Consider the following 20,362-nt stretch of genomic DNA (forward strand, 5'->3'; position numbering starts at 1 on the left):
AGGTTCAGGTCCTTTCGTATTGGCACAGAAGTTCAACAATCCTCCCTGAATTGGTTTGGTCCTTTTTTGACCTTGTGCTACTTGGCAGTGTATAGTGGCTCTTTGTTTCCTTCTCCTGGAATCAAAGTCCCGTAATATTTATCAATAAATGCCAGGTTTTCATAGTCTAAAGGTTTTGGGTATACATAGTTATTAGGGCTAATAGATACTATAAACTTATCCTTCAAGTCAAAAAACATTAATACTGATTTCATGTACTTCAAGTACTATAAAGGATAGGAAAAAAGGAAGAAAAAACAAATATCCTATTGCAAGATAAAGAGAAAAAAATTTTTTTAAATCATGCATTCATAATTCACATTCCATGTGACAATGTGTTAGCCAAGCAGAGGCACAACATAAAGGTTGCTCACTACGAAATGAGATTTATTTCCCTCTTAACTTGGCCAGGACCCACAGTGTGAGTGTACATAATTTTTTTCACCAGGTAAAAGCCTTTTAAAAACAGTATTATAACAACTAATACAGATTCTAATTAGTACCAAAATCCCCAAAATTATAAAAGCCCACTTTAGGCCAATTGCAAACAAACCCACTATCATTAGGATTCACACGAGTTGCTGTGTGACAGTTAAAAACCTTTGAAATCATGAATATTTGTTACATATTCTACAGATTTATCCAATCTTTCAACCTTGGAAGAGATATTTTTTGACAAAGTCTATTTTTATCATCATTCCAAAATTTGGTGGGAGAAAAAACCAGAAAACCTCTATACCACTGATGAAAACCTTGTAGGTCTAAAAATGTCACCAAGAATCTAGATTATTCTGGTAAAATGGTAGAATAAGCTGAAGAGTTCGGATCTCTCGATGTCCTGTGGAGAGAAAGGTATATGACGTCTAATGTTTACGAAATCTATCTGTCTATTATAAGTAGAGACATCTCTTAGAGGAAATAGACCTTTATTCGAATCATCTATGGTAACTGCTGCTTGGCTTGTTTTCTGCAGTTCGAAGGAGTGGGTTGTAGGGTTAGTAAATGGAGAGGGAGGGGTTGGTCAGGGTATTGGGAGGCAAGATGAAAAGTTTGAGGGTGGAGATGGGACATAGTGGAGAGGAACGGGGGTGGGGCCGGGGGCGTGGTGAAGAGGGGGGGGGCCGAGCCTGGGGATGGAGTGGAGCAGGATGGATGAGGTCAAGAGGGGTCATGGTAAGGTGGGTGGGATCAGTCAGGGGCACGGGTAGGAAAAAGGGTGGCCAAAAGAATAAGGATAGGAATGGTTTAGGGGAAATGGGTGGGCACCCAGTAGTGAAGAGAAAACTCATGAGGGTATGAGTAGTGGGATGGTAAGGGAGGTTAGAGAGATTGAGAGGAAAGGGGATGAGAGAGGTTTGACAGGGAGAAGAGCTAAAGAGTTCAAGTCCGGGTTTGAGTCAGTATAAAGAGAAACTTCTTAACAATCCAGGTGGGATGATAGAATATGATTCTTTCTAGATCTAATCAAGGGTTCAGGAGGAGGAACTAAAGAAGTTAATCCAGAATGATATGGTTCCAAAGAAAGAATGGTTTCCTCACTGGAGGGAATGGTTGATTTGGCAACATGATATGCCCACAAGAGCCAGTATTTATAATCTTTGTAATTCTTGTTTTTAATGGCTAACTTCAAATCTTTTTAAGATCTTGAAGTCAAAAGAGCCATATTTTGGCCAGGTATAGGATTTTTCCACCCAGGCCTTAAGAAAATTTTCGAGCTTCCTTCTTTGTCACCCAATTATCCTTAGGGAGATTAGGATCATCCCAAGAATTAAAAAGTGTATGCAGGGCTGAATCTGGAGGAATATTTCCTGATTTCCCTTGATTTTTTTGCAGTATGTCTGTCAGTCTGTCTGTCTTAATCTGCCTTTGCTAGTTTGAGTATTGCTAAATAGTCAGGTTAAACAATGAAAAGTTCCTAAAACATAAAAAAAGGAGACACAAATTATTTCAATGTTATTGTGGAAAGCAATGAGAGTAGGTTTAAAAAAGATGAGCTAATATAAGGATCTAAATAATTGTTGTACACCAATAGTACTAATAATGATTAAGTATTTATTATAATTGTTGTTATTAAAATAAGTTTAAGTATTGTTAATAATAAATAATCAAAACAAGTATCAAGTATCAATAATAATTATTAATAATAGTTGGTAGTATCTAGTAATAGTTATGTTACTGAAAATATTATTAATACTATTATATTCTAAAATTATTGCTTAATATTGCATTTAATTAATTCAACTTAATTTTGGTTTTGTTCAATTTTAGAAATTTGGTTTTAATTTTAAATAAATATTATTAATATTTAACTATTAATAAGTCTTTTATTTAAATGTATTCAAGTTAATATTATTATTCTAGATTAGTAGTAGCAGTAGCAAAGGAATTTTCTTTAAAATGTCCTGCAGTTTTACTTCTTGCCACAGGGTGGCGCAACAACGGCGTATAGGGTAGGACGCTAGAAGGTTTAGATCTTTTCTAAAAGCAGTTAGAGAGATGATAAGCCCCAGAAAGAATGTGCTAGGGGGAAGGGGGAGAGAAGGGTTTAGTCCTGTCCCCTCCCCCAGAAGTAAAAGCCATGTGTTTTCAAGGTTGGGGGCGCTGGGGAGGGAAGCTTCTATCTGCCAGTGAGTTGCTTAATCAGTGCCAGATTTTTCCCATCTCTAGGTCTGGCTCCCAAACTACTGAACATGTGAGTTCCCAACACTGAAGGCACTGTGCTCCAGCGGGTTCTCAGGGGTGGGGGTATGTGCTGGGTCTTAGGATCCCCTCACACCAATACCTAGGTGGCCACCCCTGTGCGCTGTACCCCCAGTCCCCGTGGGCCATGATGTGCTGAACTCAGCGGGAGCAGGTAGGGCTCTGTGTCAGAGTCCTAGCAGCTTTTTCACACTGGGGCTAGGCTGAGCTCATGGCAGCTAGGAGCCTGCGTTTTCACATGCCAGGAAAAGTCAGGGCTGGGTCCTGTCTGTGCAAAAGGCATTGTGACAGAGGCTGGCACAAGAGAAAAGTGCCAGGCTGAGAAGTATGTGAAACTGATCACCTCGACGGGGGAGGGACCCTAGCAGTAGATTCCGGAGGAGGAGGAGATTCTGGCTTGGAGAACAGTGAGGGTCTCTCGCTCTTGAGAAGCCGAAGAGAGAAGGTGGGAAAAAAGATTTTCTCCTGAGGGTTACCCATTTTTCCTGCTGGTGACTGGAAATCTTTCCCCTCTACACTTCCCAATTGAAGGGACTTTCTGAAGAGAAACCTGAGCAGACTTTACCTCAGTTCCTCTTGCCCAGGGGTGAGTCAACCTGACTTTCTCTCAGGGGGCTCAAGCTGCCAAGGCCTGAGTTCCCCCCAAACTAGAGGAGGGAGGGGAAAGTGTTTAGATAGAGACAGGGACTCCCTTTCCCCACTTTCCTCTTCCCATTCTTCCCTGCCCTTTATTCCTTTTGTATTACTTGATTGAGTTGACCTTAAAAGTTATCTGTTCCCCAAGCTGAATGTGAGTGAACGGTTCAAGGGGAGACTCTTTGGTCTCGAGTAGTGGAGGGGGACAAGAAAGACAAGAGAGAATTTAGGAGACCACCTTTAGCTAAGGAGGGAAAGCAGAAGGGGGAAAATCGTCAAGGTCCCTCTCCTCTCTCTGAGCCAACTTGTTACATCTGCTGTCTCCCCTGAACCCTGATTTATGGAGGGGGGGGTTCTCCTCCCTTTCCCCCTCTCCATACTAAAAGTCCAAGCTTCCCTTGGGGTACAAAACTTCCCCTCATTTATCTTTTTAAAATACAGCTTCTTCCCCATTCTTTACCACCCCACTTTTGTCTAAGAGAAAGGAATAGGGGGAAGGCGGACACCAGGTGGGAGGGAAGTTCCTTACAGGTCAATTCAATCCGGGGTGGCACGGGTGTCAGACTCGAAAAGAAAAACTGCTGTTTCTCTGTCTCAGCCAAGGCACATTGCATATGAGAGCAGATGAGCAGCTGGCTAAAAATCCCCTACCCTTTCCTAAGCACTTATGCTAAACTCCTCTCAGAATAATTTAAGAATCTGAAATAAACCTTTCCAGTGGTTGCCATCTATTATAACTAGAAATTAATATATCTATACAGTTATTAATTTTCATAAGATTAATAGAAAAAGGTAGATCAGCATATATTTAAATCTCATTCTTATTCTAAGTTTTCAGACCATGTGTAGCCTAGCCTTCATTAATCTTTCTCTCCTCCCCGTTACCTGCCTGCTCTCTCCCAGAGTCCAGACCACCTGCCTCAGGTGAGCTCTGCTCCTTTCGTTTATTGACATTCAGGATGTTCAGACACAAAACCGGACACAACTGTGGTATTTGAAAAATGTTGACAGACAGGTCAGCAACCCAGGAAGGGGAGGGGATAAGATCCCCCTCAGCACATCACTTAAAGTGAGCTTAAATGTGGCTTTTCAAAATGGTACTGAGTTGAAAGAGATACATGTATTGTATAGTAATTTAACTATGTAGTGTCTAAAATATTTTTATATCGGAAGGGGCAGCTTAGTAGTAGCAAAAGCTGAAAACTCTCACTATCCTTCTAAACCAATCAAAAGGACAGGAGTAACTCAAAAGGACAGAAGTCAAAGCAATATGAGCGAGAGGCTCTAATACCAAACACAACTTGAAAGGTAGGCAACAAGAGTTAAATGTAAAGGGATAAAGGGACTCCAGAAGCAAAAACCCAAACATAACAGTCCTGGCTGTCCACCTTCGACCCCCTCCACCAAATGCTGCAGAGTAAAAATCTGGGTATGGATCAAATCAGGTTACCAGTAATGGGGGCTGTACTATCAAGGGAGCACCTCAGACTCACCCCTGTAAGGTCATGGGTCCTGGCACTAGCAAAACCTGCAGAGAGGTCAGGTCATACATCTGGCTGGAGCTTTTCAAGCCTCAGTGGCCAGTTGCACTGAAGACAGCCCCAAGGCAAAGGTCAGCAGAGGAGAAAGAATCAACAAACAGCTTTCAGGTGTTCTCAGGTAAAAGGCAAAAAAAAAAGAGTGAGAAGATGAGTAAATAGCCAAAGAAACATTTGACCATCAAAAATTTCTATGGGAAAAAGATTAAAGAACAGAACCAACAGGAGATGATAAGATCCAAGTAACAAATTGTAAAACTACAAAAAAAAAAAAAAAACTTGAAATTGGTTGCATGCTCTGGAAGAACTCAAAAAGAAATTAAAAAATCAAGTAAGACAGGTTGAAGAAAATGGGAAGAGAAATAGGAAAAAAGATATGAAAGTAATGCAAAAAGAAAAGAACAGCGTAAAAAGTAAAATTGGGTCAACTGGAATAAGAAGCACAAAACTCCAATGAAGAAATAAGTTTTCTAAAAATCAGAATTGATGTACTGGAAAAAGAAGTCAAAAAAATTAAAGAAGAAAACAGTGCCATAAAAAGTAGAATGACCCAAATGGGAAAAAAAAAAGGATCAAAAGGTCATAGAAGAAAATCAGTCTTTAAAAATTAGAATTGGGTGAACAGAAGTTAATGACTTCATGAGACAGTAAGAAACAATTAAAATAAAACAAAATCAAAAGAATGAAAAAATAGAAGAAAATATGAACTATGTCAATGAAAAAAATTGATCTGGAAAACAGATCCAAGAGAGACAATGTAAGAATTACTAGCCTATCTGAAAATCATGAACAAAAAAAAATACTACAGGAAATTATCCAAAAAAACTGTCCAGGTATTCTCAAACAAAAGGACAAGAGACATTGAATGAATCCACAGATCACCTCCTGCATTAAAATTCCCAAATGAGAACTCTCAGCAATGTTATAGCCACATTCAAGAGCTTCCAAGTGAAGGAGAAAATCCTGCAAGCAGTAATAAAGAAATAATTCAGATATCATGAAGCCCCAATCAGGATTACACAGGATCTGTTTGCTTTCATATGGAAGGACTGGAAGGCATAGAATATGATATTACAGAAGGTAAAGGTTTACAAACAAGAATCACCTCCCCATCAAAACTGACTATATTCTTTTAGGGGAAGATATGGTCATTTAATAAAATTTTTAAAAAGGAAAATTTCCAAACATTCATGAAGAAAAGATCAAACTTAAACAGAAAATTTGATCTCTAAATACAAAATTTAATAGTACCATGAAAAAAGTAAATAAGAAATAGAAAAATATTTAAGGGCTTCAAATTATTTATATTCCTATATGGAAAGATGATTTATGTAACTGTTAAAGATTGTTATCATTATCAAAGTAGTTAGAAATATTCATAGACAGAGGGTGTGAGAGTAAGCTGTTACGATGTTATTTTTTTTAAAAAACCTAGGGTTAAAAAAAGGATTAAACTAAGGGAAATGGGAAGGAAGAACTAAAATGGGGTAAGTTACATCACATAAAGAGGCATGTGGGGCAGTAAGAATACTGTTACAAGGAGGGGAGGATAAGGTTGGTGACAGGTAATACCTTACTTTCATTGGAATTGGTTCACAGAGGGAAGAAATGCCAGATTCAATGAGGTATGGAATCCCATCATACCCTACAGAAAAGTAAGGTGAATAAAGAAGAGGAGTGTGGTGAGGAGAGTAATATAAGGGAGAGAAAAGTAGGGGAGGATGATTAAAAGACCCTATAGCAAAGTAGGAGAGGAATAAGAAGGGCGGTGGTAGGAAGGGGAATAAAATAAGGGACGGGGAAGAGAGGAAGTGACTAAAAGCAAAAACACTAGTGTAGAGGGAAAGAGGGAAAGGAAAAAGGGCAGGATTAAAAATGAAAATCAAGACAGAGGGGAAAGTAACCCTAACTATGAATGTGAATGCGATGAACTCACCCATAAAACAGAAGGGGAGAGTTGAGTGGATTTAAAAACAAAATCCTACCAGATGTTGTTTACAAGAAACACATGAGTCAGGTAATCACACCCAGAGTAAAGGCAAGAGGCCAGAGGAGAACCAATTGGGTTTCAACTGAGAAAAAGAAGGTAGAAATAATACTCATGATGTCAGACAAGCTAAAGCAAAAATAGATCTGATGAAGAGATGAGGAATGTAATTATATTTTAATAAAATGTAGTATAGACAATGAAGAAATATCAGTACTAAAGGAGCTAGAGGAAATAGATCTTAATGGAGGACATTACAATATTTTATATGTGCTTTTTGTGGTGGCAAAAAATTGGAAACTGTGGGGATGTCCCTGAATTGGGGAATGGCTGAACAAACTGTGGTATATGATGGTGATGGAATACTATTGTGCTATAAGGAATGATCACCTGCCTGATTTCTTTTAAGAACTGGAAAGACATACGTGAAATGATGTGGAATGAAATGAGTAGAACTAGGAGAGCATTGTACACAATAACTGAAACGTGGGACTATCAAATGTGTAAGACTTTGCTACTAACAGCAATATAATGGTCCAGGACAAATCTGAGGAACGTATGCGAAAGAATGCTATCCACATCTAGAGCAAGAACTGTTGGAGAAGAAATGCAGAGGAAAACATATGACTTATCACTCATTTATTTGGGCATATGATTTGGTTTTTAAGACTGTTACAAAAATGAACAACATGGAAATAGGTTTTAATGACAATACGTGTAAAACCCAGTGCAACTGCTTGTCAACTATAGGAGGGAGGAGGGAAGAGAGGAGAGAGGCAAGAATCATGTAACCTTGGAAAACTTATGTGTAAATTTTCTACTGGAATAAAATTTAAAAATTAAAAAATTAAATGTTTTTATAAGGGAAAAATTTCAAATGAATGCTTTACGGACATTGACAGAACAATTCCATTACGTTCCTATGCCACGATTTGTTTAGCTATTCCCAATCAATAGGCATCGACTTTGTTTCCAGTTTGACCTCCCTCTGAACCTGTGCCGGTGATTTTATCATTTAACAATGCAAGTAAGTATTTTCTCAGCAACTTATCATATTATGTTCTTGCCTGTGACACTGAAAGGGTAAGTGACTGACTTGCCCGGAATCAAATGACCAATAAAATTGTCCGTCACCATCTAGACCCATGACTTTAAAACTCGGAGGTCAGTTTTCTGGCCTGTAGCACCCATACGGCTTCCCTTCTACCAAAAAGCAAAATGGTACAAAAATCCATTTGGGTGTACATAGGACTCTTAAAAAAAACCATCCTTGAGCTCACAGGGATATATACCTAGGAATATGATATTTGAATCAAAGGGAATGACATCATCAATTTCTTAGGATAACATTTCTTTGCAGAATGATTGAATCATTCCTTGGATTCAGAGTCTTTTTATAACCTATATTAACTAACCTACATTAACTTCTCTTTTTTTGTCAACTTACTGATGTGAGATGGCATTTTAGAAATGTTTTGATCTGTGCTTGTTTTTAGGCATATTTAGCATTTACGTGTAAAATGTTTGTATCTTCTCACAACTTATTTATCCACGGGGAGATTTTTCTCCCTTTGGTGTTACATGTTATTAGTTCACAAAACTTCTTCGTTGTTCAGGACTTTATCAGAGATAATTGATGTAAAGAATTTTTTTTCCTAATTGAAAGCTTACCTTCCTATCCTAGTTGCTTTTTTCAAGGAAGAGCTTTAACTCAAAACCATGCTTTATCTTTTCTGGTTGTTTCTATCCTAAGCTTGGGCCCTTTCAGCTCTGGAGCACCTGCCTTTCATACTACTTCCCGACCCTATCCCAATTTCCCTTTACTCAAGCACTGCTCCTAGAAAAGTCAAGTCAGTTAACTCCTTCTATGCCTCCAACTACTACCCCCTCTGATTTACCAAGCCAAAAATACACTGACCACCACTCCTTCTCTCTGAATATATTCCTCAGGCTCTTCTAATACGATTGCCCTTCTCTTGACCAAGGTCCAATCCACTCTTGTTTTCTCCAAAAGACTGTCCCTTCCATCAAGTCAACTCTGTTTGGAATTTGTAAACATGCCCCCACATGATGTAAACTCCCTTAATATTTGAGTATTTTTTTCTTTTAATTCTACCTTTAGCATCAAGACATTTGATTTGCCTGCAACTATTACCTCATTAGTATTATCCTCTCCTCTTCCTCTCTTTCTTTGCTGTTTCACTGTTGAGTTTCACGTATTTCTACACCAGAATGATTTTGTGTGTTCAATCTTCTTTGGCCATTTCCGATAAGAGGGAATTAATCTGATACTCACTCTCTCAAACTCATTGTCTATATTTTTACTCCTCGTGCAACTTAGTTATGGAAAATAACAAGTTCCACCACCTTTCTTCCTCTCTATAATAGAACACTCCTTTCACTCTTCTCTTTTTCCTCTCTTAAAACCTTCAAACAGAAGCAATTCAACCTTTAATTAGGGTTAATTCAATTAGGGTTTAATTCAATTAACCCTTTTAAATTTAACTATTTTCAAGTCATTTGAAGATAGGAGGTTTCTGATGAAACACTATTGTCTTTATTTTCCTTGTCACTATAATTTAGAAACACATCATCATGCATCTTCAAATTAAAAAGATTGGCCTTTCTATGTTGTACTTTACTTTTCTTATTGTATTTTAATAATTCTATTCAGCTGTAGACTTTTCATGAGAAATTGATTTAAAAAAAAAAACTTCTAGATTTCATCCCCTTACCACCACCACCACTACCCAAAGCATTTGGGGAAAGTATAATTTATATTTATATTTATATTTAAGGCATTTACTCATTTTGAAGGTATGCCCAGCTTTGTAGGGTAAATTACTCTTGGCTGTAAGTCTATGTTGTTTACCTTCTGCAGTACTAAGCTCTCCTCTCATTAAAAGAAGAACCTGCTAGGTCTTGTATGATTCTGACTGGCACCTTGGTACATGAACTACTTCTTTCTAGATACTTGCAGTATTTGTCTTTGACATGGAACCTCTGGATCTTGATTATGCCATTTTGAGATATTTCTTTTTAGGGTTCTTTCAGAAGATGACGTCAACTTAAATGTCTTGAAATACAATGTTCAAGCCTTTTATTTTTTATCATAGTTTTTTAATAGTTAAATGGTTCTTGAATTATCTTTTCTTGATCTGTTTTCCACATCATTTTTTAAAAATAGCTGATATTTTAGATTTTCTTCTTTTTATTGGAATTATCGAATTCTACTTGGTCTGGTCATTGAGTATATTTGCTTCATTCTATTTTTCAGGGACTTAACTGCTTAGATGATGTTTTCATCTGTCTATTTGAGCAATTTAAATTAAACGTTAAAATTTTTCTTGACCTCTGATTTCATCATTTCCCTCTTCATTCATTATTTTCAACCACTTTTAGAAGAACTTGTAAAGTCCCATCTCCTCTCCCCCCCACCAAAACAGTTTTTCCTGAAGTTCTACTCATATTTAATAGGGAATCAGTCTCTTCTTTCTTTATCCCTTATGTTTCTCCTAATCAATAAAATTTCTTGACTCTATTAGTCTTGTTTTACATAATCATATCTACAGCCTCAGTTCCTAGATTGATTTTTTTTCTTTTGCAAAGGAGTTTCTTAGGGAAATGCTGATTTTAGCCATGTTCAAAGCTTACCTATAAGATTTTACAAAGGCTTCTTTACCAAAAGACTCATCTACACTCTTTAACAAAGTGTGATGGTCTCAGTTGACAAAAGTAATGTCAGAGTGGTGAAAATCTGACAGGTCTTAAAAAGATAAAAATGGACCACCTAGATAGAATGCTATGAACTGTCCCTTTGGAGCCCAAGTATATCACTTCATTGTCATACCTGAGCATTAGGTCCTCTGGAAACTAAGACTACTGATATTTAGGAGCAAAGGTTTCCCTGTGTGACAGCCAACAAAGTAGCCATCAATCTGCAACTTAATAAGAAAAATATGTTTTCAGGAATGTTAGTAAGCAACCTCTCAAAATCACTAGAATAAACTCTGAAAACTACATGCATATATTTAAGGTAACAGGGTGAAACTATTAATATATTCACTAAAAAATTGGAACATGTTTATATTTTATTGTCAAAATGCATCATATATTTGCTTGAATTATGCTTTTATATAATTATAAATCATTCTGGTCTTTTAAAATAAAAGGAATATTTTTAATTTCACTTTTATATTTGAATTTTACACTTTCCAGTTTCACAGATGAGAGTAAAATTATTAACATTTTGACATGAAAATACCTCTAAGCAAAGAAAAGGTAGAACTATCAAACTTTTGCAAATAAAGTTTATGAAGAAATGAGACTTTATTTTTTAAAATAATGAATTCTTTGTTGTTCTTTGTTCTTGCAAGTGGCAAAAAACAGTAAAAAAAGTTAATGAGCTTAACATTGTTAATTCTTTTAAAAGCCAACTTTTAAAACAAACAATGGAAACTTAAGTTTTATAATAGAAACAGGAATCACTCCTGAATTAATAAATGTTCATAAGGCACAGCACTGGGCTAGGCATCTCCCAAATGTTTCATACACAAAATCCATATATTACATGTGCCTGATAGCCCATCAAACCATATGATTTCCTTGATTTTTCACATTGGACATTATATGCAAATACTTGAATAGCATAAGAAGTTAATTTCATCATTAAAAATATTCATTGCTTATTGAAAAAGTCCCATTATACTTCTGTCAGATAAAGCATATGATCTAGATATTTCTTATTTACAATCCCAAGATTTGTTTACAATTTGAACACAAGCCATAAGGTACTTTCTTAGTACAAAGGCTGCTCCTGTGGCTAAACTAGACTACAGTTTTCCAACTTTAGAATAAAATATATTTGCATACCAGCACAGAATATCCCAGGGACTTCACTCCTGACTATAATAGTCCGCACTTTCTTATCAGATTTCAAAGCATCCACGGCTTTTGATAGCTACATAGAATAAGGGGGGAAAAACATTTTCAGATTCATGTCAATAGTTTATGTTGTAGTATAAGCAGCAAATTTATCGGCTTACTTACCATTTTTATAAGATTTTTACTGAGAGAATTTTTGGCATAAGATCGGTTTATTCCAAGCACCACAATTCCTAGTTTAAAAAACAAAACAAGAAAAATTTGAGTTAGTATGCTAGAGAAGATGGGGGAGGTAGGAGATTAAAGAATGAAAAGAAGAGATACACACATAAGAAAAGGACTACAGACAGCTACTTGAAATTGGTCTTCCCAAAACTACTATTGTACCAATGTTGACATTCTGTATTCCTAGTGATTGTTTTTTAATATTTAAGTTAAACATACACTACAGAAAGACAGAATACAATATATTTAAGAAATCACAAAAGGTTTGTCTGTTTTCTTATATTTATTGGTTTTTTAATTATGGCTGGGGAAGAAGTGCCACTCACCCTCAATCATAATTCTTATGCCTGCTAAGTTCCACCTCAAAGTCAAGTATTATTAACCACTGTTATCAAGGAGATTCAGATTTATAAAAGGGATTTCATTTCTTGGGAAAATATGCCATGCAATGTTAACTTGAAAGTTACTGGTATACACTGAAGAATCACTAATTAATTAGTAATTTGGGGTGTGGGGGGCACAGCTAGGCAATATAGTGGATGTAGTGCCAGACCTGAAGTAAAAAAGTACATTAATTCAAATCTGGCCTTAGACATTTCCTAGTTTTGTAATCTTGTGCAAGTCACTTACCCCCAATTGCCTGTCCCTTGCTGCTCTTCTGTCTTAGAATTGATACTGAAAATTGTTAAAAGTTTTGGGGAAAAAAAAACTAACTCAAAAGGTGTTTTTAAATTAATAAAAGCTTAACTAGAATATTTTAAAGAATATTATTATTATATTCAGCTACCTTTTTAATATGAAAAAACAAATAAAAATTAAACCCAGTGAAAGTACACCTACTTCACAAAACAAGCACATGTACGTCATCTAATTTTTTTTTTACTTAACCTAATACCCCTAGAAAAATAACTCTCAATTTCCCAATCTGACCTGTCTCCTACCTTCCAGCAAACATCAACAGGAATGAACATTTACACATACAAAGAACAAAAATAGCATTGTACCTGAAACTATGAATCTCATGCTTTTTAAAAGCATGTAATAAATTCAACATATATGTTTAATTTCACTTATCTGAGTCTTCCTCTTAACTTTCCTTTTGCTTCCCTATGTGCATTTAAAAATAATGGTTCATTGACCCAGTTTTCTTTCTTTTTTGATATCACTATTCACTATTCAACCTACTATTCCCTCCAAACCACACTCCCATTTAAATGCAAAAGCAAAAAGGATCTCCTGGTTATAAATAAGCATAATCAAGCAAACAAAACCACTTACAGACCTTGACAGAAAATGTATATATTATTCTATACTTCAATTTCATAGCATTTCATTCAAGATGAGGGGAAACATGCTTCATCATTAGCCCTTTTAGGTCATGTCTGGATTGGGAGTAAGTCTTTCAAAATTGCTTATCTTTACAATCTTAATTGTATTTCTAGAGATTATCTTCTGGGATCTGATAACTTGACATTGTATCAGTTAATATGAATCCTCATAGGTTTCTCAGAATTCTCAGTGAAGTGCTCTCGTGTATGTAATGAACTTGTCAACTATTGAATCTGATCATTTAGAAAGAGCTTATGTGGACTCAGAAATTCAGAAGTGGAAGGAGAAATTTGGGGCAAGGAAAGAACATGGAAAATGGGTTGCAGACACTGGAAAACCGCTGTTACCAAAAGATTTATAGAATTATTTGTGTCAAGCCATTCACACAAAAGGTCATTTTGGTATTCAAGCAGTAATAGACTCTGTAAAAATCCAATGGGTAGCACCAGGAATAAGTACTCTTGCAAATAAGATCTGTACAAGTTGTACTGTTTGCCAAAAACTCAACCAAGGTGCATTCAGAAAGGGAGATTTAGGAGGTAGAGCTTTAGCATATTGTCCATTCAAGAGTTTGCAAATTGATTACATCAGCATGCCAAAAGCTGGAAGATGCAAGTTTTGTCTGGAAATTGTAGAAAGATTAACAAAATGGCCTGAAGCTTTTCCATCTAATACTAATACAGCTAGCTTTGTGGTGAAAGTATTGATTAAGGAAATTGTTCCTAGGTTTGGTGTACTACTTACCCTAGATTCTGATAAAGGATCTCATTTCACACAAGATATCCTGAAAAGAGTTTATGAGAATATAAGAATAACACCTAAATATCATGTTCCTTATCATCCACAAAGTTCAGGTCAAGTGGAGCGGGTAAATAGGGAACTCAAGACTATGGTGGGGAAAATTTGTGCTGAAACCCATCTAAAATGGCCAGATAGTCTTCCCATAGTTTTGCTTTACCTATGTACAAGACCAAGAGAGACTTACATATATCATCTTATGAAATGCTCTTTGGACATGTTCCATTGCAGGCAAAAACTTAGAAGACAGGGTATATATCTCTCTTAGGAGGAGACTGTCAACTTGCTTCATATTTAAGTGCATTACAACAATGGCTTAGAGAACTGCATGATATGGGAGTATTGATCCAATCTGGTCCATTGGATTATTCTCTTCATAATTTTCAACCAGGTGAATGGTATATGTGAAAAATTTTGCTAAAACATCAGCAACTCAAGAGAGTTGGTTAGGTCCTTATACAATTGTATGAGTTTCATCTTCTTCAGTAAAAGTATTAGAAGGAGGTTCATGGTTTCATTGCTCACATATTAAATTAGCCCATGGAATTAATAATGAAAGTGTAGGAATTGTAGGAGAAGAAAATGAAGAAGAGTCCGTGGAAAACTGAGATTCATCAGTCAAACAGTCTTCAGTAAAAAAGATCAGTAAGGAGAGAATAATTCCAGTGGAAGAGGACATTCAGATGGAAGAGGACATTGCAGGTGAAGAGGAGGATTCAGAAAATTGATGGAAATTGTAAAAAGACTGAAAGATTTATAAATATTAAGCAGATAAAGACTGAAGGAAATTTCAATGAAGAGGTTCAAGTGATTAATGGACTAAGGGTTCTAAGGAATTTGGGTAATGTAATATAACAACACAATATAATATATATTCACATAAACATTCATTAATACATTTTACTACCATGAATTTTGAAGAGGAAGAATTCTTCAAACAATTTGAGAAGAGAAATAATAATCTGAAGTTTTGGTAAGTATATTGCATGCCACAGTAACACTGACATAACACTTAACAAAACAATATAACATAGCATGAATAACAACAAAACAAAAAATACATACAAAAACATAAACATGGACAGGGTATATTGAATCACTAGTTGAATTACTGAAACTATTTATAGTTAGATACTAACAATGTTATAGTTAGTTATAAAGTAGTTAATTACTAACAAAAATAATTAGCTACTTAGAGTAGTATAGGAATACAGGTACATAGGAGATTTTATTAAGTTAGTGCTTTAGTTAGAATAGAGTTTAAGATTGATAAAATAAGTTAAGATATTGAACTACACTACAAAATACATTGGAACATGCATAGTATTATACGTTATATAGCACTTATGGCATAACATCACAAAATACACATAAATTACAAATACATGTAAATATATGTAAATAGTGTGTATAATACATAACATAAAATTAATTGTATTATAGTGTGTGTATATTTATATGCAACAAATCTGTCAATATGGAGTATCTGTCTGTAAGTATAGCATATATGTATATGCTGTATACATGTATTGTGTACCTATATGTATGTGTAAAACATAAAAATAGATCACGTTAAGTTTACTTTTATCTACTGTTAAATGTGGGGTGTATGGGGTGCTCAGGGAGGGGTAGTATCTCTGGTATGGAGGGCTTGTCGTGCCCTCCTAGGGCAGCTCTCCAGCCTCTGACCCCTACCTGACACCCAGCTCTCACTGGTGGCTCTCAGTAGCTGCTAGCATGCGGCAGCGGCCACACCCCGGGCAACAGCTTCGACAGGCCGGCTAAACCTTGTGAGGGGAGCCATCGGGTCATAGATCCCTGTTGAACCAGGGCTTTGCTCACCCAGCATGTGAAGACTGCTTCGGCAGAACAGGCAGAAGAAACCAATAAGAAGGTTCAACGGCTGAGATGGCGACGCAGCAAGGCACTGTGGAGTGCTCAGGGCGTGTTGGGAGCACAAAAGACAACACGGCCATCCAATGCAGCTGAGGAAGTCTCCAGATGTAACGACTTTTCGTGCCACTGGACCCAGGCTTCCAATGCCGAGAGAGGGACTGTCTCTGTGCATCGACTTTTCCACTTAAATCTTCATGCACAGGTGTCTTTGTGCACAAAAACACATGAAGACAATCATCATCCTCGGTTACCGAGAGACAACTGCTATTGTTAAATGTATTTTGCATAAGTAAGTATGATGGTTGGTTTAATTTTTTATACAACTTTAAGGAATGTGTTCATTGTAATTTTCAAAAAATTTTTATCTAAGTTTACTGTTTATGCATTGTAATAGTAGTAGACTTTTCTGTATTAGTTGATAAGAGTAGTTTTTATGATTTTAACATTTTGCATGAATTTGTGTTTATATTTTGATTTTGATGTTATTTTCTTATTTTGCTTTTGCATATGTTTGATCTTTACTTTGAACTTTGTAATTGTTCATTGTATAATTTCCTTTTTTCCTTTCCTTGCTTAAATCCCTAGAATAGGATTGTATTAGATAAGATAGCTGAGTGTAAATTGTTTATTATTTTGGGTAGAAATTTTAGTTTATAGAAAATGTAGGTATGTTAGTACACAAATTCCAAAACAGTATTTTCAACATGTTTTCAGCTTTGTGCAAAGGGGGGAACTGTAGTAAGGGATTTCTAGTAGGGCTTACAAGGCAGGCTGACAGCATGGGATGCTGCAAACCAAGATTCCCCAGACTCTAAAGCCCTCAGAAGCTGAGAGAGAGTTAAGGACTGACAGTTTCCCTTCCTGAGAGAAGACAGAGAGGGAGTGGAGGTGTCTCTTCCTGAAGGGAAAAGACTTGGAAGTGCCAGAAAATTGGACGATCTTTAAGGAGTGGTTGAGTGAGAGATTACCCCATACTGGTGGACAGTGTGTGTGTGTGTGTGTGTGTGTGTGTGTGTGTGTGTGTGTGTTAATCCTTATCCCCTCCTGAATCCTGTGCATACTCTTCATCTTGAGACTGCTCTCTGGATCAAAGAAGGACTCTTGGTTGTAAGATTTCTTTGGGCCCCTGTTGTCTTTGCCCTTACAAATCCCTCTCTAACTTTAATTACTCTTTTAATTAGTTAGTTTAGGATAATTTTAGAAATTTAGGGTTTTAATATCTGTGGTGTGGTTAAAAGTAAGGTAGTCCATGATTCCCTTACCTTTCCTCCTCCTTTTAGTTAAATAAATTTTATTATATATATATATATATATATATATATATATATATATCTTGCTTAACCCTTCCTTTTAACCCTCCCTATAACACCATGTACTAGGGAATAGAAATATTGCAAATAAATGCAGAAAAGCAGAAATAATAAATGCCACTTTTTCAGATCATAATGAGGTAAAAATTATAATTAACAAAGTTCCATGGAAGGGCAAATTTAAAATTAATTAGAAACTAAATAATCTAATTCTTCAAAATCAGTGGGTCAAAGAAGAAATCATAAAAACGATTTACAGACTTCATTAAAGAGACTGACAATGAGGAGACATCATATCAAAACGTATGGGATATAGCCAAAACAATACACAGGAGGAAATTTATATCACTGAGTGCCTATGCTAACACTATACAAATTATTTCACAAAATAAGCAAAGAAGCAGTTTTACCAAATTCCTTTTATGACACAAATATGGTACTGATTCCAAAGCCAGGCAGACCAAAAATGGAGGAAAAAAAACTACAGATCAATCTCCCTGATGAATATAGGAGCAAATATCTTAAAGAGAATAGAAGCAAAAAGACTTCAGCAACTTATCACAAGGATTATTCACCGTGATCAGGTGGACGTCATACCAGGAATTTAAGGATAGCTTAGGAAAACCATCTACATGATTGACTATATCAATAATCAAACCAACAGAAATCACAGGATTATCTCAATAAGATGCAGAAAAAGCCTGACAAAATACACCACCCATTCCTATTGAAAACACCAGAAAGTATAGGAATAGAAGGGCCAATCCTCAAAATAATAAAAAGTATATCTTCAAAACCATCAGCAAGCTTCATCTGCAATGGGGACATGTTAGAAGGCTTCCCAATAATCAGGAGTGAAGAAACGATGCCCATTATTACCTCTATTATTTAAGTTTGTTCTAGAAACACTAGCTGTAGCAATTAGAGAAGAAAAAAAAATTGAAGGTATTAAAATAGGTAATGAGGAGACCAAGCTATCACTCTTTGCAGATGATATGATGGTCTACTTAAAGAATCCTAGAGAATCAACTAAAAAGCTAGTGGAAATAATCAACAATTTTAGCAAAGTCTCTGGATACAAAATGAACCCACATAAGTCATCAGCATTTCTATATATCTCCAACACACATCAGCACCAAGAATTAGAAAGAGAAATTTCATTTAAAATCACCCTAGACAATATAAAATACTTAGGAATCTATCAGCCAAGACAAACACAGGAACATTGTGAACACAAGTACAAAATACTTTGCACACAATTAAAATTAGATCTAAATAATTAGGAAAACACTAATTGCTCATGATAGGAAAAGCTAACGTAATAAAAATGACAATCCTACCCAAACTTATCTATTTATTTAGTGTTATACCCATCAAACTACCAAAAAACTTTTTTTACTGAATTAGAAAAAAACATAAAAAAGTTCATTTGTAAGAACAAAAAGATCAAGGATATCCAGGGAAATAATGAAGAAAAAAAAAGCATGTGAAGGAAGAGGGACCAGCAGTACCAGATCTCAAACTATACTATAAAGCAGTGGACAACAAAATAATACGGTACTGGCTAAGAGACAGAAAGGAGGATCAGTGGAATAGAGTTGGGGCAAGTGACCTCAGCAAGATAGTCTATGATAAACCCAAAGATTCCAACTTTTGGGACAAAAATCCACTATTTGATAAAAACTGCTGGGAAAATTGGAAAAAAGTATGGGAGAGACTCGTGTTGGATCAACATCTCACACCCTACACCAAGATAAACTCAGAATGGGTCAATGACTTGAATATAAAGAAGGAAACTATAAGTAAATTAGGTGAACATTGAATAGTATACTTATCAGATTCCTGGGAAAGGAAAGATTTTAAGACCCAATCAAGAGTTAGAAAAAATTACAAAATGTAAAATGAATAATTTTAATTACATTAAATTAAAAAGGCTTTGTACAAACAAAACCAATGCAACCAAAATTAGAAGGGAAGCAACAAATGGGGAAACAATCTTCATAACAAAAACCTCTGACAAAGGTCTAATTATTCAAATTTATAAAGAGTTAAATCAATTGTACAAAAAATCAAGCCATTCCCCAATTGATAAATGGGCAGGGGACATGAATAGGCAATTTTTAGATAAAGAAATCAAGACTATTAGTAAGCACATGAAAAAGTGTTCTAAATCTCTTATAATCAGAGAAATGCAAATAAAAAAACTCTGAGGCATCACCTCACAACCAGCAGATTAGCTAACATGACAGGCAAAGGAAAGTAATGAATGCTGGAGTGGATGTGGCAATTAATTGAGATATTACTGCATTACTGGTAGAGCTATGAGTTAATCCAACCATTGTGGAGGGCAATTTGGAACTATGCCCAAAGGGCACTAAAAGTCTGTCTGCCCTTTGATCCAGCCATAGCACTGGTGGGTTTATGTCCCAAAGAGATAATAATAAAAAAGACTACTACAAGAATATTCATAGCTGTTATCTTTGTGGTGGCAAAAAATTGGAGAATGAGGGGATGTCCTTCAATTGGGGAATGGCTGAACAATTTGTGGTACATGACGGTGATGGAATTCTATTGTGCTCAAAGGAATAATAAATTGGAGGAATTCCATGTGAGCTGTAATGACCTCCACGAAGTGATGCAGAACAAAAGGAGTAGAACGAGAAGAAAATTGTTCACACTGATACACTGTGGTACAATAGAATGTAATGGACTTCTCCATTAGTAGCAATTCAGTGATCCTGAACAACCCAGAGGGATCTAGGAGAAAGAACACTATCCACATTCAGAGGAAAAACTATGGGAGTAGAACCACGGAAGAAAAACAACTGCTTGATTGCATGGGTCAAGGGGATATGATCAGGGATGTAAACCTTAAATGAACATCCTAGTGAAAAGATCAACAACATGGAAATGGGTTCTGATCAAGGACACAAGTAATACCCAATAGAATTGCATGTCAGGTACGGGAAGGTGTAAAATGGAGATTTGAACCCTAGGCTTCAATCCCCAAAAGTCCTTGG

The 20,362-nt window shown here is 36.0% G+C and overlaps 1 protein-coding gene across 8 annotated transcripts in view; it reads right to left on the reverse strand.

Moving 5' to 3' along the window:
* LOC100028211 (methylglutaconyl-CoA hydratase, mitochondrial) overlaps positions 1-20,362 on the reverse strand; it is a 104,623-nt gene that overhangs the window by 67,060 nt on the left and 17,201 nt on the right. For 6 of the 8 annotated variants that reach the window (XM_001378267.4, XM_007486215.3, XM_007486213.3 and 3 more), the window contains exons 2-3: positions 11,950-12,017; positions 11,773-11,860 (exon numbers count right to left, since the gene is read on the reverse strand). The exons of the other annotated variants lie outside the window; for them this stretch is intronic. In XM_001378267.4, the coding sequence (XP_001378304.1) occupies positions 11,773-11,860; positions 11,950-12,017 (156 nt within the window). The remainder of the gene's footprint in view (positions 1-11,772; positions 11,861-11,949; positions 12,018-20,362) is intronic. 8 annotated transcript variants of the gene reach the window in all.

The sequence above is a fragment of the Monodelphis domestica genome, chromosome 3, assembly GCF_027887165.1.
Source record: "Monodelphis domestica isolate mMonDom1 chromosome 3, mMonDom1.pri, whole genome shotgun sequence".
Lineage (NCBI taxonomy): Eukaryota > Metazoa > Chordata > Mammalia > Didelphimorphia > Didelphidae > Monodelphis > Monodelphis domestica.